The sequence below is a fragment of the Ipomoea nil genome, unplaced genomic scaffold (assembly GCF_001879475.1).
Source record: "Ipomoea nil cultivar Tokyo-kokei standard unplaced genomic scaffold, Asagao_1.1 scaffold1770, whole genome shotgun sequence".
Classification (NCBI taxonomy): domain Eukaryota; kingdom Viridiplantae; phylum Streptophyta; class Magnoliopsida; order Solanales; family Convolvulaceae; genus Ipomoea; species Ipomoea nil.
The window spans coordinates 1,502,866-1,527,589 of NW_017618198.1; the positions used below are offsets into that span (position 1 = coordinate 1,502,866).

The 24,724-nt window shown below is 33.5% G+C and overlaps 2 protein-coding genes across 5 annotated transcripts; both read left to right on the forward strand.

Moving 5' to 3' along the window:
- Positions 1 to 3,244: 3,244 nt before the first annotated feature.
- LOC109192518 lies at positions 3,245 to 5,570 on the forward strand. 2 transcript variants are annotated; one of them, XM_019343196.1, is made up of 7 exons: positions 3,245 to 3,338; positions 3,440 to 3,772; positions 4,322 to 4,415; positions 4,577 to 4,695; positions 4,825 to 4,893; positions 4,972 to 5,067; positions 5,152 to 5,570. In XM_019343196.1, the coding sequence occupies exons 2-7, from the start codon at positions 3,440 to 3,442 to the stop codon at positions 5,206 to 5,208; spliced, it is 768 nt and encodes a 255-aa protein (XP_019198741.1). In that variant the 5' UTR covers positions 3,245 to 3,338; the 3' UTR covers positions 5,209 to 5,570. The 2 variants fall into 2 exon arrangements, with proteins under 2 accessions (XP_019198741.1, XP_019198742.1); XM_019343197.1 differs by having other exon boundaries at positions 3,293 to 3,311; positions 3,437 to 3,772.
- Positions 5,571 to 10,652: 5,082 nt separating this feature from the next.
- Positions 10,653 to 15,245, forward strand: LOC109192517 (3-oxoacyl-[acyl-carrier-protein] synthase II, chloroplastic-like). 3 transcript variants are annotated; one of them, XR_002056113.1, is made up of 14 exons: positions 10,653 to 11,225; positions 11,848 to 12,053; positions 12,132 to 12,335; positions 12,593 to 12,703; positions 12,793 to 12,888; positions 13,011 to 13,056; positions 13,137 to 13,216; positions 13,293 to 13,361; positions 13,454 to 13,538; positions 13,623 to 13,777; positions 13,925 to 14,005; positions 14,185 to 14,244; positions 14,492 to 14,665; positions 14,955 to 15,245. XR_002056113.1 is itself a non-coding variant. In XM_019343195.1 (14 exons), the coding sequence occupies exons 1-13, from the start codon at positions 10,871 to 10,873 to the stop codon at positions 14,606 to 14,608; spliced, it is 1,665 nt and encodes a 554-aa protein (XP_019198740.1). In that variant the 5' UTR covers positions 10,653 to 10,870; the 3' UTR covers positions 14,609 to 14,651; positions 14,934 to 15,245. The 3 variants fall into 3 exon arrangements, 2 of the variants coding, with proteins under 2 accessions (XP_019198740.1, XP_019198739.1); XM_019343195.1 differs by having other exon boundaries at positions 14,492 to 14,651; positions 14,934 to 15,245; XM_019343194.1 differs by having other exon boundaries at positions 14,492 to 14,651; positions 14,944 to 15,245.
- Positions 15,246 to 24,724: the final 9,479 nt, after the last annotated feature.

Below are 24,724 nucleotides of genomic sequence, written 5' to 3' on the forward strand. Positions count from 1 at the left end.
TGATGAAGAAATTTGCAGTCACTATTCGGGAGTGTGCATTAAGTAAATTTTATTTGCATGTAATAATCAGATAAGAATTTTCAATTGTGCGGTATTGAGATGATGTTGACAAGAATTGAAAATTCTTATCTGATTATTTACTGATGGGCAAATTATTGTATGGACCATGGTCCACACAATGTTATGTGGACCGCAACAAAAAGTACATTTTTAATATATTAAATGTACATTATTTTTGTACTGTATATACATTATACAATATAATGTACACTCAGTACAAAAATAATGTACATCCCCTGAATACAATGTACATTATTTTTGTATTGAATGTACATTATTTTTGTATAAATGTACATTATTGACAATATACAAAATATGGTCCATACAATTTGTGTGGACCATAATGATGCATATTGGTCATTTATACTTTGGAATTTGAGATTTTGCATAAAAAGTAAGAATACAGCTTTGATATCAACTTGTCAACAAGAGAACTAAAACTGGATGTGCTATGAAGTATTTGAAACACAAAAGTGCTCACCTTTAAAAAAATTTATGCACATGAATTACTATTTGATTTGACAATTTTTGTAAATGGGTTCATTAACCAATATAATTTATGACATGATAAATTTAAACACGAATTTTAAATTCAATAAAATAACATCTAAAAATCATAATTAATGTTAGACTTAATAAGTTAAATGAGTCATTAATGGGTTACACGAGTTAAGTGAGTTGACATACATATTAAGATACAAAATTTAACATTGAGTCAACTCACTAATGACCCAAGATCTATTTAACACTAACCCCTTATTTTCATATTAAATTTCGTGTTGTGTTAATTTAACCGTATTTGCACACCCAATGCTTTACAAATTACAAGTATGAATTATATCATGGATCAGAGTCCACCATGTGTATTATAGGTCTTAGTCCAGATTATATACTCACTGTTAACATATTATGTACATTCAATTATCATGTATTTATTATAAGTTCATAAAATGTGAGTACATAACATCATAACTGCATGCTTATAATATAGACTAGGATTCACAACACGTATTGTGAACTCCCGTTCACGTCTTCACCTTTTGGGATGGGGGCCCTTAGAGTTAGGGATTCAACCTTTTGGGAAGAACGATATAAAAATTGTTATACAAGTGGTGAGATCATGGATTGAATTTGGGCTGCAATTTAAAGTCAATTGCATAAACATGCAGTTGTTATACCATGGACTAGGATCCACCTTGTAAAGTGGGGCAAATTATGTTATGCAATCGTGTGCACCATGCATGGTGCTCACGGTTGCAAAACGGCGTCGTTTTGATTAAAAACGCCGCCGCCCGACTTTAAAATAAAAATCATTTTCGATTGCCGTTAATGAAGTTATGTTATGCATAATTTGAACTATATATCCAGAATTAGTGAATTATATATCCACACCGGTTACTGGTACTCTGTTTTGGCTTATGGCAGTTCGCTGCGTCTGTGTATTCAGAATGAATGAACTATATATTCAGAACTAATGAACTATAAATTCAGAATAGTGAACTATATATTTAGAATTACTGAACTATATATCCATAATTAGTGAACCATATATTCAGAATTAGTGAACTATATATCCATAATTAGTGAACTATATATCCACACCGGTTACTGACTTACTGGTACTCTGTTTTGGCTTATGACAAATTGGAGTTTAAATTACTCCACCATAGGGAACGGTTGCACAACATAACGATTGGTCAAGTGATCCTTGGACTTAAATTGTGTATTTTTATTATTGGAATTGTGATTTGTGAACATCTAAAATATAAATTATGTTTCTAAGTTTTGAGAATTTATGAATACAATACAGAATCATCACAAATTATGAATCTTTAAAAGGTAAATTATAAACATTTAGGGGTCGTTTGGTTCACGGAATGTTAGATTACCTTAGGAAATGTTAGATTGCTGGGAATGTTAAATTCCTGTGTTTGGTTAAAATTGGGGTATGTAATATAATCCTGTTTGGTTTAGGGTTATCTTTTATACACAGTATAATATCCTTAACATATTTTCATATATTTTAATATATTTAAAAATTAAAATAAATAAATAAGATAACGGTATCATATATAATTACATGATTTTAAAATATTAACTAAAATCTTAAACTTGAGAAACAAAATTATTTTATATGCTAACATAACATAATAAAAAAAATATATAATTACAAAAATAATTATAATTATATATATATATATATATATATATATATATATATAATAAACTAACATAACAAGGTTATTTTACATTACCTAAGCGGATAGTTATGCTGTGGGCTCGTGCCCAGCGTGCTTCATGGGCACGGATAACGGTGCCGTCAGGCACCGTTATCTTCCCTTTTTTTTTTTTTTTTTAAAATTTAATTTCAGATCGCTTTGTTATAGGAGCATATATTCACAGCTTTGTGTTCATAATTTCATAACTGTACATTCATAATTTCATAACTGTACATTCATAATTCTATAACTGTACATTCATAATTCCGTAACTGTACATTCATAATTCAATAACTGTAAATTCATAATTTTCGAAGCTCTATGTTCATAATTGTAAGTTCATAATGTCAGAGTTCTATGTTCATAATTTCATAACTGTACATTCATAATTTCATAACTGTACATTCATAATTCCATAACTGTACATTCATAATTCCATACTGTATATTCATAATTCCATACCGAACATTCATAATTTTCGAAGCTCTATGTTCATAATTGTAAGTTCATAATTTCATAACTATACATTCATAATTCTATAACTGTATATTCATAATGTCATAACTGTATATTCATAATTTCATAACGAATATGCCGTTAACGCCGTTAACGGCGTTTCGAACAATTTTTCTTTTTTTTTTAGTTAAAACAGCGTCGTTTTCACGGAAAACGACGCCGTTTTAGCGCCGTGCGCACCTTGCGCACGTGCGCATAGCATAATTTGCCACCTAAGTCCTATGTAGAGGGAATGTGATATTCCTTAGAAATGTTAGATTCCTTAAGATAATATGAACCAAACTGAGCTTTGGAATGTCATATTCCTTTGATTATGTTATATAACCAGAACCAAACACCCCCTTAGTATGTAATTGTGTATCTTTGAATTCGGGTCCACCTTTGTCACAGAATAATTTGCCATAAACGGGCCTGGAGTCGGTTGTGCAGCGTTGAAACTTGAAAGGAGGTTATGCCACGTAGATTTCCATTGTTATTTGCTAGTTATCCAAATCTGTCTGCCAAATTTGGGATCAGCACCTCCATTTTCCACTCTATATCCAGGTTTAACTGCAGCAAATATAATCGCCGGAAAATATTTTTATTAGGCTTTTCCGATATGATTTGAAAATGAGCTAAATTGAATTTCATTTTGTGTTTTTCAGATGGAATCGAGAGATGAAGTCGCCGAGATCGACCGGCTAGAAAGGGGTTTGCTAGTGAACCACGTCTCAGATGAAGGATACGAATCCTCCGCCGATGACGAGGAGGAGGACGAAGACAATGAGCCGGCCGTCTACACGGCGTCGTTTAAGGAAGCGGAGGAGAATTTCGTCAAGTATCAGACAGCTCAGTGGGTGTTATATTCGTTACTTCTGATATTGGCTTGGGGTATAGGGCTTTTCATGCTGCTTTATTTGCCTTTTCGGAGGTACATTTCGCGGAAAGATATTCGGTCCAGGAGGCTCTTTCTCACTTCCAATGCCATTGTTTTCAAAGTAATTGTTCCTTAATTACTTTTCATAATCTCAATTTTCCTTTCAATTTGTTCCAGTAGTCATTGTTGTTTGGATATGGAATTCTGTATGCGGATGTGTTGCATGTTCAATTAGATGGAGGGATGCATATTTTTGATATGAGACTAAATTAAGGCTTCTATGTGACTGTTAATGGACAAATTTTTTGTGTTTGAAATGAAACGATTGTGTAAGCTTAACAACATCATTTGTATGAGTAGTTTGTTGAATTTAGAAGATGAAATGGCCTGGCGAGTGGAGAATAACAGAAGAAGAATGAAGAATTAGGAATGAGAAAATATATATAAAAGTGAAAGGTTACAATATATTCTATATTATCTGTTGTTATAGTACATATATATACAAACACATAACTGTAAGTATCTAACTTTTTATTTTTCAACATACTTCAATAAATTGACGGTACACATTTATCTCGATGGATGTTAGGTTCTCATGTTTTGTGAAAGAAACTAAGATTTGGGCTTTACAAAATGACACCTGGTGTTAATGCTGTGTTTTCTTGACCAGGTAACAAGACAAGTTCCATTTCCGTGTTTCGGGGTTCTGAAAAGGGAGAAATATGTTTTATTGCATTCAGTTGCTGACATTGTTGTTGAACAAGGTACAATGACCGTATAAGTGAATTATTCCATGCAAAGATGCTGGATTTCTGTTTATCACAGCTTTATTTATTCGATAATTTGCTCGAGTATTACTGCTCCTGAATACCTCAAAAGCTTGGATGGTAACCTTTTATTAATCTTAAAAAAAAAAATTTGTCAGGGTATCTGCAGTCCTTGTTTGGGGTTTATTCTATCAGAATTGAAAATGTTGGTGTAAGAAGGCCCCCGAACGACGATCTTAAAATCCATGGGGTTGCAAATCCTTGTGCTTTTAAGAAGGCATGCTTTATTTCTAATTTGGTCTTATCTTTTTACACTAAGTAATACTTTTTGTAGACTATTTGCAGGTTCAAACTGTTGTAATATCCAAGTGGTGTTATTACGTGACCAATGAATAATTTTTTTCAGGCTGTTATGATGCAACTATCCAAAACTAAAAGCAAGGCATTCTCTAGGCAGGTTTCGAATGCTGCTTTGGTATGTTGTGACTAACAAAAACACCGCATATTATTTCTTTCTCTTAGCTTTTCACTAACTGACTTTTATGAGTGACAGATGTCCCCATCGAAATCAAGGAGGCATGATAATTTGTCTCGTGCTGGGGAGCTTGCAATTTTACAGAAACTTGAAGAAGTGGGTGGTTCTGTCAAGGTGAGAGCTAAATCACTAATGGACTAAATAACTTGATTTTACTCGCTCTTGATCTAATAATGAAACACCTGGTATTTTATTCAGAGAGTTCAAAATTTGATCGAAGACCAACGCGTTCAAAGGTTGGATGCTACTAATTGAGGTCAGCCAACTACGTGCAAAAAGTTGTGTGCTTGGCTCATGTTGGTTTTATTGAACACTTCTAATTCCCTATATCTTGGTCCTGTTGCATTCGTGGAAAGACCAAAAGGCACCCAGATTCACCATGCAACTTGAGGTTTTTTTTTATCCCACCGTGAGCCATAGCCATATCAAGTTGGCTTTAGTAACAGAGCAAAGTTTATTCTAAGCACATCCGAAGTTAGCTTAAAAAATGTGTTTCCTTTGGATTTCATGGACAAATTATGTTCTTTAGGGAGAACTTAAAAATTTTCTTGGGTATCATGTTATTGGCTTTTACAACGTGAAATTTGGAATGTATATATCTTTTTGTTTTAATATCATTCATTTTTTTTTTATTTGTGGTTAATATAGTTTGTAACAAAAATATTGTTATCTATAGATTTTTTTTTTTTTTTTTTTTTTTTTTTTTTTTTTTATGAGGCAGATTTTGTCTGCTTTGGACAATATTCATAAAAAAAAATTAGAAATTCATTTTGTCTTACATCCTAGTAATGTTCTGAACAAACCAACCAATCAATATGTATCTGAACAAATCGGTATGTATCTGAACAAAAAGACTGAAACTGGAAACCAGCTAACGCTAAGAATCCATTGCAGCAAAGTTTAATTTGTGTAATTTGAGAATCCCATCAAGTCCCTATGTCGTTCTCCCAATTCTTCTTGGCTGCTTTGATCACAGCTCCCAAGTCAGTGGGGAGGAACTCCAGGACCAGCACAGAGTCCTCGTCCTGGCTCCAAGAACTCATGCATTACGACAACGTTTGGGCAGTTCTAGAGGGTCTGCAGGGCGCTGAGGGCCGGCAAGTAATCATGGATTTCCTTCAAGGTGACGGTGAGTAAGTCGGATCGACAACGGTCTCGATACACGTCTGACGCGCCAGACCCGACTCGTTCGAAGATCTCGTATTTGGACGTGACGTGATTGATTTCTTTACAAGTGTGGATGCTTGATGACGGAGAAGTAGATCTTGCAGCTTAGAGAAGCTTCTTTTTGCTGTCTTCCTTCTCCCTCTACCTCTAAGTAAGCATTTTTTGGACCAAAAGCCACAGATGAGTGGCGGTGCTCACGACGGTGACAACAACTTCTCTCTCTTTTTTGTTTCGTTATAAGTGGCGGTGGTCCTCGTCGACTGATGCAATTTTTTGTATTTAGCTGCTAAGCGTGGCTGATTACGCTATATTTTAGTTTGTAATAGATGGTCATATTTGACACTTCTACCTAAATGTTATTAAGATGAAAGTCCTAATCTAATGGCTAGAAGTATATTTTGTGTGCTGAATTGGGATTAATGTTGGATCATCTATTAGATTTTGGTTACCAATACTTTGACTTCCTAATGAATTGTTCAACCATTTTTAGTGCTTAATTTGATATGACCAAGAAAATGAGTAATGCAAGAATCTTGCAAAGAAGCTTAATAAAGCACTTGAAAACTAGGTAAAGAAATTGGATTGTTTGAACTCTTGGATGATTACAAATTAGGTCCTTAAAGGATTATTTATATCCATTCTACTTCCTCAATGAATGGTAGAGATCTACTTAATCCTACAGTTAATATTTACTCTCTAAAATTCTCCCAAAACCTATACAAAATTAAGGATTCTAAGGTTTTAGAATATTCTAATCATCTCTAGAACCTCTACTTGAGATTAATGAATGATATATTACACATTGAATGCACAGAGGTTTACAGTGTTATTTATTCACAAAGGATCCGCAGAAAAGTAGATAACAACCACAGAATAAGCTCTAACCAAACTTAATTATCTAACTGCCTAATAGTTGATATGTACATGTCTCTAAACTATTGTACAAACTATGAATGTTATGTATATGTGCAAGAAAGCTTTAGAGCGATATAGCAAACTTAGAATCTCGGAAAGCTGTACGAGCGATACAGTATACTCCTTATCCCCTGAGAAAGGAATAGAAAAATCTTTCAATTTTCATTCCAGTAGGAAATTGTCAGAGACAGAATTTCTACCCGTACTAGACAATCTTATAATCAAACAAATAATTTAGTATAATTTTTAATATTTAAATAAAAACTGTAAATATTAAATTCTTAATTTAAACTATTAAATTTAAATATTAATCTGGTACTTAAATATTTAATTCTTCATAATTTCATATTATATATAATGTACCGAGATAGGGCAATGCGATGAAGGGTAGGTATCCTCGTCCTTGGTGGGGAATGGATACAACTCCATGTCCGCCGTCTTATCTCCATTCTCCAAAGTTTAGTCCCCGTCCGTGTTGGAGCATATATTAAATCCAACAGGGTCAGAGAAAAATTGTCATGCTTAATACATGACAGTGTGCCTCTTTATATATGGAATATGGACATAACAAATGTTGCATCTACTAGGCAAATTAAACCTACAAATGCCACATTGTCATTAATGATATGCAAGAAATGATCTTTCTTATGTCATTCAAATTTTATATTTTCTATCGCCACTAATAAATCACTTCATAATTCGAGATTATATTTTTATAAGCTTTATTAGAATACAACACTTGATTATAATAATAAATCGTTCGAAACCCAACGTCTCACCTAAACTAATCACAATTATATTCCTACCTTGTACAATTGCTCTTGCACATGGAGTGGTGGATAAATTCTTGAAATTCATTTATGATCTTTGGAGAGGATCATAATGTGCCAAGCGTGCAAGCCATGAATGAATGTGAAAAACATGGAATGTAATTGCCCATTTTCCTGCATGTGAATCTCCGATAAGTACAACTACTTTTGTACCAAATAACCTTATTATATAGTGATCTATTAACAATGTTAAAGTCGTTCCTCTTTCTTTGATTTAAGGAGCAGAATATGAGTTCTTAATATGAACCTAACAAATTTATATCATAGGTGATTAAAGTGAAGTAATAATTATTATATATGAGAATTCGCTTCCTAGGTTGCATAGAAATTGAAAATAAAAAATAGAAAACGCATGATACGAAATGTATAAGAAAAATATAAATATAAACACATATATAATAGTGTGTATTTACAATTTTTTTTATATGCATAAATATTAATTGTTTAGTGGTTTCTTTTAAAAAATGTATTTTTAATTTTTTTTTAAGTTTAAAAAAATAACTTTGAAATATTTTATGAAGTTTCCTTAAATTTGTGATTTGAAGTATTTTTGAAATGTAAAAGTGCTAATCTATTGGGTATACTCCATAACATTTTGTAACTTAAACACCAATAATATCAAAGTATATTTTGTGATCTAAACATAATCTTTCTTAATGAGTTTCATACGAGGGTACTACTATAGTAGTTGTCTGAATATTGGAAGTACTTCGAGCAAATTAATAATAAATGGTAATGGTACGATTTGGCCTTTTCGAGATAAAATTCATAGAAATATATGATACAATAATATGAATTGTTAGTATGAAATTCGTATTTCACTCTTTTTTTTTTCTTTTTTTTTTTTAGAATAATAATAACCATTTAATTAATCATCAGAAGCAAGAACATCAAGAAGGGAAGTAGGGGGAACAGTCCACCACTCCCTACAATCGGCTATGATCAAGGCCTCCTTCGCTAACACATGGGCAGCCATGTTCGTGGATCGTTTAGTAAATACACTCACTTAACCATCCCTTTTGAAGTTGTGTATAAGCTAATATATGATACAATAATATGAATCGTCGGTATGAAAATCGTATTTCACACACTTAATCATTCATTTCGAGATTGTGTATAATAAGTTAATATATGATACAATAATATGAACCATTAGTATGAGAATCATGCTTCATCCACTCAATCGAGGTGAATCATGCTTCACACACTTAATCACCCCTTTTAAGGTTGTGTATGAGCTAATATATGATACAAAAAATGAACTGTTGGTATGAGAATCATGTTTCATCCACTTAACCACCCCTTTCAAGCTTATATATATAAGCTAATATATGATGCGATGCATAATATGAACCGTTGGTTTGAGAACCATGCTTTATCCATTCAATTACCTCTTTCGAATTTGTGTATAAGCTTTCACAGAAGCAAGACTTTTGCTCATTGCACCTAAGGAGCCCTCTCACTTGAGAGATTGCTCTCATACTGCTGTGAGACTCGATCATTGATTTATTGTGACAAATTTCACCTCAATTTGTGACCAATTGAGCAGCTGGGTGGTGGCTATTGATATTTGTTAATTAAGTATATAATAACGTGATTGTTCGCCGTTTTGTTTGCAGTTTTTTAATAATAATAATAATAATAATAATAAGGTTTTGAAGAATATATATTCGAATATCCGATCTACATATATGGACAACAACAAATACAAATGGTGTATGATTATTTTAAGGATGAGTATATCTTTGTCCTGTGCATCCTCAACTTGTGGGTTCAGAAAAAAAATAAAAAAAAAAAAAATTCAATCCCACGACATTTCAAGTTTAAATTAGTTTGATTTTATATAAAATTAACCTTCTTAACCAAAATGAGTTTAACTCAGAATGCACCCATATATAGTGGTTATGAATTTGTTTGTATATTTAATCCAATTAATTAATATTAGTGATATATATATAGTGGAGGACGTTCCATCTCTGCTAGCTTGTGGGTTTTGTTATTCTTGGTCAGCTACTCATATATATGTTGCATGACTTGCATCCTTGTATATATGCTGTACACATTCAAAACATCTACCATTATTATTATTATTATTATTATTATTATTATTATTGTTATTTCATTTGTGTTGACATCATCAACAACCTTAAGGTTGCCAACTTGGTTGCTTTCACCTTTTGTTTTCGACAAAAAAAAAAAAAAAAAAAAAAGACTTTTATTCGTCTTTAGCCTGAAAAACAAAGAACTAACTTCTCCTTGTCTCTTCATTTGTAACTAGAAAGATGAAAAAATATCGTTATTTAATATAAATGCAAAATAGTCAAGTAAATAAGGGTGATCAGTAATTAAAATGTACAACTAATCATTTTAGTTGGATTTATAACTAAAAATTCTCAACCTACTAAAATACAAAGAGTCGATGCTGCATCCATTGAGATTCAAACTCACTACCTCTCATATGGAAGTGCAACCTTTGTGCTATTAGATCACAAGATCTTAGCACTAGCCATTTTAATTGATTGTACGAATTTAACTTATTTAGAAAGTTAATTACATTTTATTTAATGTTGAGTGATTTAATTGTATTTTTACATGTAATTCAGTATCATATTTAACCATTTTAATTCAAAAGAAATAAATAAATATATATATATATATTAGCTGCCAATATTGTTTAAATTATTTTTAAATATAAGTTTGATTCGTTAACAAATAAATATTAAACAATTTAGTACTCCGTAACAAATGAAAAAAGGCTTATAAGTTTCGTTTTCAAAGAGCAGAGAGATCCAGAAACAAACGACACCACTTCGACTTCTTCGTCTTCTCCATACAATACATACATACACACAATGCTTCCTCGTCTTCTTTGATCGCTCTAAGCCCCACCCTTCACTCTCCTTCTATCTCTGTATAAATTTCTACTTCACACACAGAGGGAGTGTGTGTGTGTGTGTTAGAGTGAGAGGGGGGAGAAGATTTTGAGTGAGTGAGAGAGAGAGAGGATGGGATCGTCGGCGATTTTATCGTGGTCAATGGCAGCATGCACGCCAGTTGCTTGTGAAAAGGATAGCGGGAAAGTGTTTCTGGAATGTTCTTCCGTTTTGTCGAATCCGAAATGCAAATGCTCCTCCTCATCAGCTCATGATTCCCGGAGTGGCAATAGGAAAAGAATCGTGACAAGTGTTCTTCTCAAGGCGACGCAAAGTAGCATTGGTTCTGGGTTGTATGCCCGGAGTTCTAATTCGCTCTCTTCTTCCAATTCCAAGTTTGTTGATAATGGCTTCTCTTCTTTGTTTGGGTCTGGAAATGATGCTCTTCCTGTTAGACGCTGCAAATCCAATAGCTCTGCTCACAAAGGTAATCACCCACTTTTTATTTGGTTTAATTCTTCATTTATCTGTATGCCTGAGTTTTTTTATTTATTTATTTATTTATTTATTGTTGAAATCGCTGTATTTTTAGAAAAACTTACTAGAAGTTCAAGCAAATACTAGTACTCTAGTCTCCTAACGTTTGTATTGAATGGATAAATTAACTGTTCTGAATTTCAAGTCTTATGCAAAAGATATTTGAGGTACTGATTCCACTGAACATCTGATCTTAAGTTTAAGATAGTCTGGAAAGTTCATTTCTTTCCTTGCTTCTATTTGTTTCTGTGTTTACAAAGTTACACTTTTGTTATTGTTCAATTGGGTTGTGTTGGTTGTTGAGTTTAGGTATAGTTGGTAAGGTAGTGGTGATATTATCATCAACCCATTAAGGCTATCTGTGCCTTGTCATGGTTTCTTTTACATGACACAAATGGCCTCCCTGGAATGGTGGAGACAAACTCATTTAATTTTTTTTCTGCTACCAATTCTAGATGGTTTGGTTGCTTAGCAGTAATTAAGATTCCTGTTTATCATTTATTGACTATGTCTTCTTGCAACCACTTTGGTTACCAACCTGAAATTGACATTTCAGAACTTGTGTGGTCCAGGGGGGATATTGGCCACTGCTCTGCAGCCTGCAATGGATGTTGTCACAAAGGAGAAACCTTCTACCAGAGAAAGGCGGGTGGTTGTGACTGGGTTGGGTGTTGCATCTCCTCTTGGTCATGAACCCAATGAGTTTTATGAAAACCTGCTTGAAGGTGTCAGTGGCATAAGCGAGATAGAAGCTTTTGATTGTGCCCAGTATTCAACAGTATGTTCTGTTTTTCGGAACTGTTTTCATACAAGGGTGGATTAATATTCTGTTTGTAACAATGTGTTTCTAATGCAGAGAATTGCTGGAGAGATCAAGTCTTTCTCTACAGATGGTTGGGTTGTGCCTAAACTTTCAAAAAGATTGGACAGGTTTATGCTTTTCATGCTTATGGCTGGGAAGAAGGCGCTTGTTGACGGTGGAATTACAGATGATGTGATGGATGAGTTGGATAAAAAGAGGTGTGGGGTTTTGATTGGCTCTGCTCTGGGTGGAATGAGGGTAATCTTTTTATTTTTTTCTTCAAATTAAATTTGCTGGAGATGCAACTGATTAGTACAAAGTTGTTCAACTAAATATTTGGAGTGATTATTTTAAAAGATATATGAAGTAAGACTTAGGGTTGTGGTTGTCATTGGCTTTTCTAAATACTTGATCAAAGTTTTCTTGAAGTGTGAAATATATCAGCCTTGTGTCTCACTCCACTCCGGTATCAACTTATCATGCCAAATTTTTTAATTTTCTTTTTATCTAAGCAGATTTTTAGTGATGCAATAGAGGCGTTGCGGGTCTCCTATAAGAAGATGAATCCTTTCTGTGTACCTTTTGCAACTACAAACATGGGCTCTGCCATTCTTTCCATGGATTTGGTAGCTAAACTACAACTTTTTTGAGTTATTATCTGCTGTGCACTGTGAAACCATGTGCATTTTTAAAGTGTTTTTAAATTTAACACTAGGGATGGATGGGTCCAAATTATTCAATTTCTACCGCATGTGCTACAAGTAACTTCTGCATTCTGAATGCTGCTAACCACATCATCAGAGGTGAAGCTGTAAGTGGATTTGCCTACTTCCTACAACATGGACTTTACTGATAATTTTAATGTGGTTAAAACGACGAATATATCTTGATGAATTGAACTTTATATTGTTTAAAATGCTTTAAGAGTTTCAGGATATGATGCTTTCTGGGGGATCTGATTCAGTAATTATACCAACTGGTATTATATCTTCTTTTGTAATTATACATTGATTTAGCTAGATATTTGTGGTTGTCACATATCGAACGTCTTTGTTGCAGGAGTGGGTGGATTTATTGCTTGCAGGGCACTTTCTCAGAGAAACAATGATCCTACTAGAGCTTCACGGCCTTGGGATAGTGTAATGCCATTTCTTTCATTTACATCTTCATGGTTTGATTATAATTGCTTGCATCTGCTGATATTGCTATTGACAGGACCGCGATGGGTTTGTCATGGGTGAAGGAGCTGGAGTTGTGCTTCTGGAAGAACTTGAGCATGCAAAGGTAAACTCTTGCATGTACTTCCCAAGTCTAGTTGTTTCGTTCCATTCCTTATCATCCCATGCAACCCGAATTTTCCTTGTTTGAGTGAGCAGAAAAGAGGTGCAACAATCTATGCTGAATTTCTCGGTGGAAGTTTCACTTCTGATGCTCATCACATGACAGAACCTCATCCTGAAGGTTATTCTTTTTTCACACTCCATCTTCGCTATTATTGAAAATGATTTTAAAAACCGCTGATTCTTATTATCTTCTCAAGTGCAGGTACTGGTGTTGTCCTATGCATAGAGAAGGCCATAGCTAATTCCGGGATATGCAGGGATGATGTTAACTATATAAACGCGCATGCCACCTCCACTCAGGCTGGCGATCTCACAGAGTTCCAAGCTCTCCTCCGTTGTTTTGGCCAGAACCCAGAGGTGACTAAACGGATTTTAGTTCTTCAGTCTATCGAAACTCTTTTTTCTCTTTTCTTTGAAAGACAAGCTAGCAAGTACAATTTCTGCTCCCTTAACTAAACACGATTCATTCAAATATCTGCAACTTTCTGTTTTCATATCTTGCAGTTACGGATAAACTCTACAAAATCTATGATCGGTCACCTTCTGGGCGCAGCTGGTGCTGTAGAGGCTGTAGCAACTGTTCAGGTTCCTATTTTCTTGCTCCCATAATAATTCCTCAAAAACCACTGGTCTATATTATACGCAGTATCAGTTACATTACATGGTCTAAGAATGATTGACTGCATTATGATACGGTTTCTTGCTCAATCAATCGAGAGAGAACTAACTGATATCTCACCGTGATGGCTTGATGTGCTTTGTAGGCAATTCGGACCGGGTGGGTTCATCCAAACATCAATCTCGAAAATCCAGATGAAGGGGTGGTAAGGCTTTCTGTCTTCCTTCTCTTTAGACCTGGTTTCAGTATTGGTGCATAATGTATGCATGATCAGATGAATTATGTTCTGGAACTGAATATTTCACTGAAAAGGCACCTTTATGTTAAATCACATTTCCCTCGACCCCAGAGCCCCCACACCCTGGCCCGACATGCTAAACATGCATAAATACAATATGTTATCAGAAGCCATAAACTATGTCTGTAAACACTGTCTTGTGCATCAAAAACAGGACACAAAGGTCCTTGTGGGATCTAAAAAGGAGCAACTGGACATTAAGGTGGCCTTATCTAATTCATTTGGATTTGGTGGTCATAACTCATCTATCTTGTTTGCACCTTACAAGTAGAGATCCTTATGGGAAGATTGGCATATCTACTATGGCAATGAAGGTTTATGCACATAACTGTTTTCGTTACAACTCTTGTGAAATTTTTGAGAACGTCTATTCTGCTGATCAACATTGATGCCGATCAAAAACACAATGTCATTTGTGTAATATTGAAATGGTTTCTATGGTACCATATACTAACAGTAACTAATAGAAATCTTTCAATATTACACAAATGCCACTATGTTTTGAATCAGCATCAGCCATCAGGGCTAATCGGCAGGATAGAATTTTCCGAAATTTATAGTCGGTGAAGCCCAATATCTTTTGGTTTTGTGTTCGGGTTAATGCAGATGAATTCCAGATTCCATGGAAGTAGCTGTGGATAGGATGGCATTGGTGCTCAACACCTAGGAACAAGCTGGGCTAGGAGGGAAATGTAAGTGTGTACCCAACATTTGGCGTAACAATTTGTGTTTGGTATTGGTGTTAAGGTTTCCCCTGTTAGTTTTTTCTGTTTATATGATGTGAAAAGGGTTTATTAGATGAGATGAGCCTTTATAAGCTCAGATGGAAATAGGCCATGTAACCAATTCTTGTGCTCCACTAGTTCACCAAATATACATATCCATTATAGAATTCTGTTCTAAAGTCATCAAGTATGGATAAATTCTGTTCTAAAGTCATCAAGTATGACAAAAAACTAGCCGTTATTATTTGAGAATGTTTAAAGATAAACTTTACTTTTATTTAATTGTCCACAAATTAATTAAACTCGTAATTTTCTAAATATGAAAAGTATACTTTATTAGCTTAGGCATTTTTTTGGAGTGGGTGTTTGGAGTGTTTTGATGTGACAAAATATAGATGCGGGTCAAGTCAGCGACACAATAATGAGAAATGCATGAATGAATGATATGATAATGCAACTTGCCTACCTATACCATATTATGATGGACATGAATCTTCAACCATTCACTTCATAACTAATGGATATATGTCACCTACGTGTACGTAATTATAATTAGCAAATTCTTATCTTCTAATGACAAAATGATAATTCATTGGTCTAAAAGTGATGGCCAAGTGGGTAGTTCATTATTCTCGTTTTATAAGGTCACAAATTCAATCTTGCTAACACTTGGCCAAGTGGATAGATTTTATAAGGTCACAGATTCAATCTTGCTAACAATCTTTTGATCGAATCCTAGTGCAGTCCTGTATTTTGTAGGTTAAGCAATATATATAGTCTTGGTTGAACCTGTTACACACTGTCTTTCTAGTGTGTTTTACTTCTCTTGTATGAGTTTTATTGTGTTTTACTTCTTTCTTGTGCAATTTTTAGTGTGTTTTACTTCTTTTGTGTGATAAACGACCTATTACACGGGAGTAAGTTTACAAGTACATATCCTAAGGAGAAAATTTCAATTTTGGTCCACTGACTATTGGGATTGTGTTAATTGCAACACTTGACTTTCAAAAATGATAATTTAGTACCTTGACTATGCAATTTCTATCAATTTTGGTCACGCCGGCCAAATTGCCGACCAAATCTCACCGGAAATATTTAATAGGTCAAATAATGAGGATATTTTAGTCATTTTACTCATTTCCTTTCTTCTCCGATGATCTACCCATTTCCGGCGACGAACAACCGGAGAATACCTGCCTCACGCAACTTCCGTTTGAGCTCGCCGACAACCTACGATTCTTTTTACATGATAGTCACTAAAAATATTCAAAATACAAAAATAGCGTAGCCTTTCATGGTGGAATTGAAGCAGATTTCTTAACATTCATATGATTTCAAAGCCAACTACTGTAACAAGTCGAGATGTGAAGATGGAGTATTCTAAATCTGCTCTTCAGTGAGCCAGCTTTGATCCCACCTGCTCAACCTTACCCTTCTCGGCTTACTCATCTCCACTCCAAGGTAAATCATAGCCAGCCGACGTTTCTCAGATGGTTGGTCTGATAAGGATGTTTGGTCTTAGTTGTCATAATGTTTGGTCTGATGATGCCAGACCTATTAAAAGAAAGAAAAGAAGGATAAGGATGACTCAAATGTTTGGTCTTCTATGTATGAAACTCGCCGGAAATGGAGTTGCTCGCCGGGGAAGAAAGGGAAAAAGTAAAATGACCAAAAAAGCCCTCATTATTTGATCTATTAAACATTTCTGGTGAGATTTGACCGGTAATTTAGCCGGAGTGACCAAAATTGAAAGAAATTGCATAGTCAATGTACTAAATTATCAGTTTTAAAAGTCAAGTGTTGCAATTAACACAACCCCAATAGTCAGTGGACCAAAATTGAAATTTTCTTTATCCTAAGATAGTAACTACAAGTTTCCTTTGTAAAAAAAAAAAAAAAAAAAGTAGAATTGGTGGTCCCATAAATAATTAATATAGGAGGAGTAATTAACACAAAATTGATGATGGCATGACCATCATATATTAATTAAATTGAATGAGCTGACAAGAGAAAATACAATAAATTGGAGGTATTACTTCTGAGATGGACAGTAGCTGTCCATATCAATGCAAATAAATAATTAAAGAAATAACTTTTTTTTTGAAAGGAATTAAAGAAATATCTAAATTAAATGGATTAGGTTCTAATCATTGCTTAATTTAAGAATTCTAGTTATTATTAAAATGAGTACTCCATGGTCCACAATATAATAAATAAATAAATAAGCATATATTGTAGGTTATTGAATATTCGAATATTTGCAATGGATATACTTTCCCCGCAGGCTATAGCCACCATATATAAAAGTTAACTCAATTATAAAAATTATTTGTATTAGAAAAAAATATTTTTTTTGTATCGAATAGAAAAATAATCAAATATACTCTCGTATTTTAAGAAACTATAGTTAGACATTTTAACCCCAAAAACGGTGTAATTGTAGAAATTCTTAATTTTACATAATTACATTTTAATATTAACTAATTGCATATTTGCATGCAAATGATGCAATACTGCAATTAGGTTCCTATTTTCACAAATTTATTCGTGTAATTAGATTATAATATTGTTAAAGAATAATAATTTGTTTAAATATATTAACCATTATAATTTTTTTTCAAGATTAGAAATTTAATTGTCAGGTCAGTATATTTAAACCGACCGTTATTTATCTTTAAAAAAAAAAAAAGACTAAAAATAATTTTACAAAATTTTAGAATTTAATTACTTGAAATTGAGAGTCTACCACGTACAAATTATTACAGTACAATATTCCAATTTCAAACTATTTACAATTACTTTTCTACCCTCGAATACCTCAACTACCATGTACTAACAACGCGCCCTACGGCCACCAATGCGGTGGCGCTCCGCCGTCTACAACCGCCACCCCACAACCTAACGACGTTGCCGTTAATCGCCGTCAAGTCCTGGCAACGGTACCACCCTGCGTCCCCCGTTTTCGTTCGCATCACTCGCTCCCAACTCTCATACCACTCGTTACCTAACGCCAAAACGTCAACGTCACCGTCACTGTTGCTTTCGTCGTCATCGCCGCCGCCCTCACGGTCATAAATATTCTCAATGCGGCCAACATTGCCGTCACTTTCATCTCCGCCGTCAAAATACGCCGTGAACTTCCCTTTCGTCAACGACTCCCGTTCCCAAGCGGAAAACGACGTCGCAGCAGCTTTGGCCGGCGTTGACGCCGGCTCGGCTGGCAAGCGCTCCACCGGCGGCGACGGAGACAAAACGATACCCCTGGGCGGCGTCGGCGTCGGAAGATTCGACGGCGCATTTGGGAATTTGGGGCGTGGGGGCGTCGAGGGCACGGAGAGGGACAAGGTTTTGATCCTCCAGAAGCTAACGGCGGCCGTCAGAACGGCCACCCAAGTCCAGACATTGTTAACCGCCGTTAAAAACCCATAGCTCAGATAGTTGAAAGCTAGAGCTTCAAGCGGAGATTCCAATGTATTCATTCTTTCAAGAAAACTTTTTTTTTTTCTTTTTTCTGGCCACTGCTCTCTCTCTCTCTCTCTCTCTCTCTCTCTGTTTCTCAGTCTCTCGTTTCCTTTTCTGTCTCCGCAACAGAGGAGTGAAAGTAGGGGAATTTATGGGGAATGAGAAGGAGAAGGAGACGAAAGGTGGGCCGTCGGATTGAGAATGAGGGAAAGCATATGAGATAAGATGCCAGGAATCGAAGATGAAAGATGCTAACTGCTATGGTAGATCCCAATTATCTACCAGAATTTTTTGTTTGCACTTTGGGACATAAAAATGTTTCAGGACACGTGTATGGTCAATAATCACAGGGAAAAAATTTCCCTTTTACCCCCTTAATTATTACCCCTCATCAAATTTGGTTCTTTTAAGTAAACAAATTGAATAAATACCAGTGGACATCCTCCGACTTTAGTGGCACTGTCACTTTTTAGTTCTCACATTTTAAATCAACCACTTCCGGTCCTCTTACTTTTTGTTTCTAACCACCTATGGTCCTTCCGTTACACTTGGCCATTTAATGCTGTTTTCTCCAGGGCAATTCGGTCATTTCATAATTAATGTATTAAGTATTTTTTTTTGGGAAAAAATTACACGCCTTGCATTCATTAAAATGCCTAATTTTCAATTAACTTTAATTTCAAGAACGGACTAAATTAGCCTTGAGAAAACAGCATTAGATGATGGCCAAGTGTAACAGAAGGACCATAAATGGTTAGAAACAAAAAGTAGGAAGACTGGAAGTGATTGATTTAAAAGGTGAGGACTAAAAGTGACAGTGCCAACAAAGTCGAAGGATGTCCACTGGTATTTACTCAAACAAATTTATTCATTCACTTGTCCACTGTGTTGTGTTGTGAACTCAATCTCTCAATAATACAATATTCTTAAATCTCGAAAACAGAAGTGTGGAGATTGTGTCCAAAATGGACAAATTCCTTTGTATGCACTGGTATTTAGTCATATTTACTGAGTCATTGAGTCACTGTGATTTACATTATCTCAAATGTTATGTCCGTCAGGATGTGCAGGGCTTGGAGTTAGGATCTCAATCTTTTGGGAGAAGTATTCTGAAATTTCTGTCTTAGAGCGTTATATCGTGAAGAATTGAATTTACAAGAATTATCATTGCAGAAATATATTTACAATGGTGAAACACTCATTTATTCTATATTTTTTGCTTTCTATTACTGTGACTTGTTCTTGTCGAGTATATATATAAATATAAACATAAATGTGTAATCCAATTATCAATTTAGGCTTTTAATTGAGATGGAGCATATGCTTCAATTGTTCTAATTGATAAAAATGCATGTCGTAATTTTTTTGTTTTAATTTCGTGGCATGAATCAACCCCCACTATGTCTCTGAAGAAAAGTCTTAAATGAGGAACAACAAAGAAAAGTCTTAAGTGAGATTTCACATCCACTAATCTAAATATCTAATACCATGGCAATAATTTTTATTCTTGCAATAAATTCAAAATGTGTGGTAAGAATTTCACTTGTCATTCTCTTACTAGATTTATTATGGCATAATTACATAATTAATTAGGAATATTCTCTATTTAAAAAAGAATTTCTTCATTTTGAGCTCATATATATATATATATATATATATATATATATATATATATATATATATATATATATATATATATATATATATATATAACGTAGGATTTAATACAATTATTTATGGTGATTATGGCTGGGTTTTGAGGTTTGTTGGTTGCAGGGCCTTGGACCACTAAAAGTAGAAGCCAATTATTCAGGGTGACGACACAATTTATTTGTGGTTTGGGTGTGTGTGGGGGTGACAAACTGACAATTAGGGTGAAGGTGCGGAGATACCAACTATTTGGTTGTGGTTTAATTTGGGTATTTGGTGATAATTATTATAATATACATTATTATTTTTTAGGGTGTCAAGAGAAATTGGTAGGGAGGGTATGTATTGACAAGAATTAAATTTGTGATATTTTAATACGAAAATAATATTTTATGCACTCCATCATATTCCTTTCCGAACGTATAATATAATATACATTATTGTAGCTATGTTAGATGACTCATTAAAAATGTTGTGTTGTTGGATGGACAAAATGGGAGGAAAGAAAAAAAAAAAAACTAAACTAATTTTAAACAAATAATCTGATATTAGAAATTAAAATAATAATAATAATAATCAAAAAGTCAGAGTGACCGTCAACCGGACGCGCCCCAACTGGCGCATGTGGAGATATATTTCTCCTACGAAATCTTTGATTTTGTAGGAGATATATTTCTCTAAAATTTCTTCATCACATCAGTTTTGGGCATCATTCTCAAGTTTCTTCTCTGACATAAACCCCAAATAAACTACCGATAAGGTTGCTCTAAGACAAATCTGTGAAATTGTGACCTTTTTGTGGGATTAATTAGAACAAATCACGTCAATTAGTAGTATAACTCAAAATTCACATTATCGTGGGGTAACATCAGTCAAGTTGGTCGGGTCATTGATTTGGTAATCACAAAATTCTAAGTTCGCGTCAACTTTTGGTGGGAAAGACTTGCTAACTAGATAAGATTATAATAATACAAGATATATATCTAATACACACTATTGGAGGTAATGATTGCGAGTTTTTCTTGTACCCAAAAAAATTATATTTTTGTTTTCCATCACGGAGTCCAATTAACTGGAAACCTACAACCAATTAAAGTTTATAGGCAACTGCACGCACATGCCTCCATTTGATTCGATTCAAGATTACAAATATATCATCATATAAAATATAGGAAATTTAAAGAGTTTTTTGCACTTTTAGTCCCACGACTATAGTGGCACTGGCATAATTGATCCACGACTTTTGAACCTTGCAATTTTAGTCCACGACTATTGGTTTTTTTGCAAAAATGGTCCCTCCGGCCACTTTTCCGTCAAAATTTCACCGGAAAAAAAAAAATTCTCTATTTTTAGCAGGTTAAAATTGACATTTTACTTGCAAGGTAACCGAACTAGCCCGGGTTAAAATTGGTGGAGTACATGTACCACTCCAATGCTGCTGCCGGATAACCCAACTAGCCCGGGGAACGTCACGGCCGCTCCGCCGCTTACTGACAGCCCTGCCTGCTCCAGGAACTCCGCCGCCTGGGGCAGTAGTATGTAGCCCAGTAATATTGTATGTAGTCAAATATCAATTTTTTTCTTTTAATTTTTTGAAATAAGTAAAATGTCAATTTTAACCCGGCTAAAAATGGAAAAAAAAAAAAAAATTCGGTGAAATTTTGACGGAAAAGTGGCCGGAATGACCATTTTTGTAAAAAAATCAATAGTCGTGAACTAAAATTGCAAGGTTCAAAAGTCGTGGATCAATTCTGCCAGTGTCACTATAGTCGTGGGACTAAAAGTGCAAAATTTAAATTACGGAGTATTTACGTTAAACTTTACAAATTCGTATGTTTTATTAATATTTTTTATGTTTATTAATTATTCATAATCATAAAATGATTAATTTGTTACAAGTTAATTAAATAAAATATAATACAAAAACTCCATGGGGATTATACTCTTCGAAATTCCAAATATGAAATTCTTTAATAAGAATAATCCAACTGAGCTTCTCCCAAATGCTCTATCTGGTCGGGTGTGGGGGGCCTTTAGGGTTGGGATTCAGCCTTTGGAAGAATAAGAATAATCCATTTCCATCAAACTTCTTTCATATATATGTTGAGTTAATTCCACCAGAGGTCCTTTGTCTTTGATGGCAATTCTAAATTTAGTCGCACACTATTGTTTTTGTCATTTTACATCCCAGGCTATCATTTTTTGGACACTTTTAGTCATTCTCATGACTTTTTTTATTTTTAGTAAGCGTATTTTTGTTTCTTCATTTTTTTTTTTTTTGCAGTTTCAACCGATTTAATTGGTTTAGGACTTTACTAAAAATCGGTTGAAAAATATGGTTACTAAAAATAAGAAATTACTTAAAGTTCTAAACTAATCAAACCGGTTGAAACCAGAAAAATAACAAAATAAAAATATGAAAAGACAATAATGACCTTGCTAAAAATAGAAAAAATCATGAGAATAAATAAAAGTGTCCAAAAAATTATAGTTTGGTATGTAAAATGACAAAAATGATAGTCTAGGACTAAATTTAAAATTGTCACAAAAAACAAGAGACCTCTGTTGGAATTAACTCTATATATGTTATAGGGTGCTTCTTTTATTGTTGTTTTTTCCTTCTAAAAAAACTCTTCGGTATCTAAAAGTGACATTAAAATTAAACTTGCTTTGTTTCAAACTTCCAATTCAAGAACATTTAGAAGGTTAAGATCACAACTAATAACATTAATATAATTCTACGTACATAAGTAGGATAGGACAACAATAAACTTTACACAAATATATGCGACAAATAGAGCAACTTATATATAACGTACAATAATATTACGGACATGAAGTGGAATCTTATATACGTACCGTGTACGCACACATTCAATTCTTTTCTTTTTCTTTTTCTTTTGTAAACACAAATTCAATTCCTTTAATTTACTACTAGTAGTTGCATCCATGCGATGCACGACTACATATATAATATATAAAATACACCGTATAATATAATTAGATTGAAAAATATACCGTTTAAAAACCTAATAAATTTGAAATGATAAACTACTTAGATATGGTACATTTTCACCACAAATCAAAATTTTAAAACCCATTGGGTTACTAACTTTTGAAACAGCTACGTACATTTGGCCATGGTTAAAGTCAGACCTTTTTAAAAACAATTTCACTTTTGATAGTGTTTGTCATTGGCTTTTGTTTATTGTCATGACATAAGATAACACTATTCTTAAGATAGGACAGACCACCTATACCGCATCAAAACAAAGGGAGGATGCTATGAACAATTGCACTAATAGGATCATCATCACACTTGTGCAATAAGTGATCTGGAATTGTAATATCTGCTAGCTTCACCCACCATAAGTTGAATTACCAATTACTTCATCACCTATATTAGCTATCCATTTTACAAACTATTCAATCCCTTTAGCTTCACCCTCTGATTGTACATCTCTCTTAGGCGTAGATTCACGTAATTACACTTGCTTAAAATAGTTACACAATTTTTTGTTTGTCTATAATCAATTAAGCATGGAATGAGATCTCAATATGTTGTTTTATCTTTATTTTTTGCTCTATTTATGACTTATTTGTGAATCTAGTACTTCTATTATTATGATTCATAAAGAAAAATCATTTATTTCTTTACAAAACAATTTAACTTTATTGTCAAACTTAAATATTTTTTTAAATACGAGGAACAATTTAAGAATATTAAATAATAAATAATTCAATTCCATCCGTGCAAGTCATATATATAATGAAAATGTGACATCATAATGCTTTAAAAATATGATTTAAATGTATAAGCATAAAATACACTACTGAAAATTATCAAATTTCCGTCCACCTGAAAGTAATCTTAAATTAAGTTGAAAGCAAAAAGTGATCGGAAATAGCAACAAGGGTTTTTCGGGATACCAAAAATGGTCGGAACAAGACTTTCAACTTGATTTAAGATCACTTTTAGGTGGTCGGAAATTTCAGAATTTTCAATAGTGATAATTGAACTATAAAATCAAATATTATTAAAGATTATTTAATATGTTTCTTGGAGTTTTTAGTTGAACAACAAACCAACATCCTTGCATTGAAATGTATAAACATAAAATAATTTACTAATAATAATATTATTAACTAGATATTGTCCAGTGCAATGCACAGTCTAAACTTATATAATTAAATATAAAGTATTATTATAACATTTATAATAAAAACTACTAATATATATAAATTTCATATATATAAAAAAGAAAATATAAGTTCTATATAATAATAAAGTTTTTATTAATAATTATTATGTTGATTTGGTATGAAAAAATCATACCCTTATTATTAATATTAAAATTACTAAAGCTTTAAGATTGTTAATTCTTGAAATAACATTATACAATTATTCATGACCAAAAATTGCTTCTTTTTTTTTTTTTTGGATAATAGACTAATGATTGAAAGAGATCAATCTTAGCTTTTGTTAATTAATATATTGTTGACATTCGTTGCATATGAGACACTAAAAAGAAATTGTTTTCTTAAAACCA

Bases quoted from the DNA above. Each gene is read 5' to 3' on its own strand.
- LOC109192518 (XM_019343196.1), top strand. From the start codon at position 3,440: ATGGAATCGAGAGATGAAGTCGCCGAGATCGACCGGCTAGAAAGGGGT. The intron at 3,773-4,321 runs GTAATTGTTCCT...TTTCTTGACCAG, and splicing joins CCAATGCCATTGTTTTCAAA to GTAACAAGACAAGTTCCATT. The intron at 4,696-4,824 runs GCATGCTTTATT...AATTTTTTTCAG, and splicing joins ATCCTTGTGCTTTTAAGAAG to GCTGTTATGATGCAACTATC.
- LOC109192517 (XM_019343195.1), top strand. From the start codon at position 10,871: ATGGGATCGTCGGCGATTTTATCGTGGTCAATGGCAGCATGCACGCCA. The intron at 12,336-12,592 runs GTAATCTTTTTA...TTATCTAAGCAG, and splicing joins CTGCTCTGGGTGGAATGAGG to ATTTTTAGTGATGCAATAGA. The intron at 12,704-12,792 runs GTAGCTAAACTA...ATTTAACACTAG, and splicing joins CCATTCTTTCCATGGATTTG to GGATGGATGGGTCCAAATTA.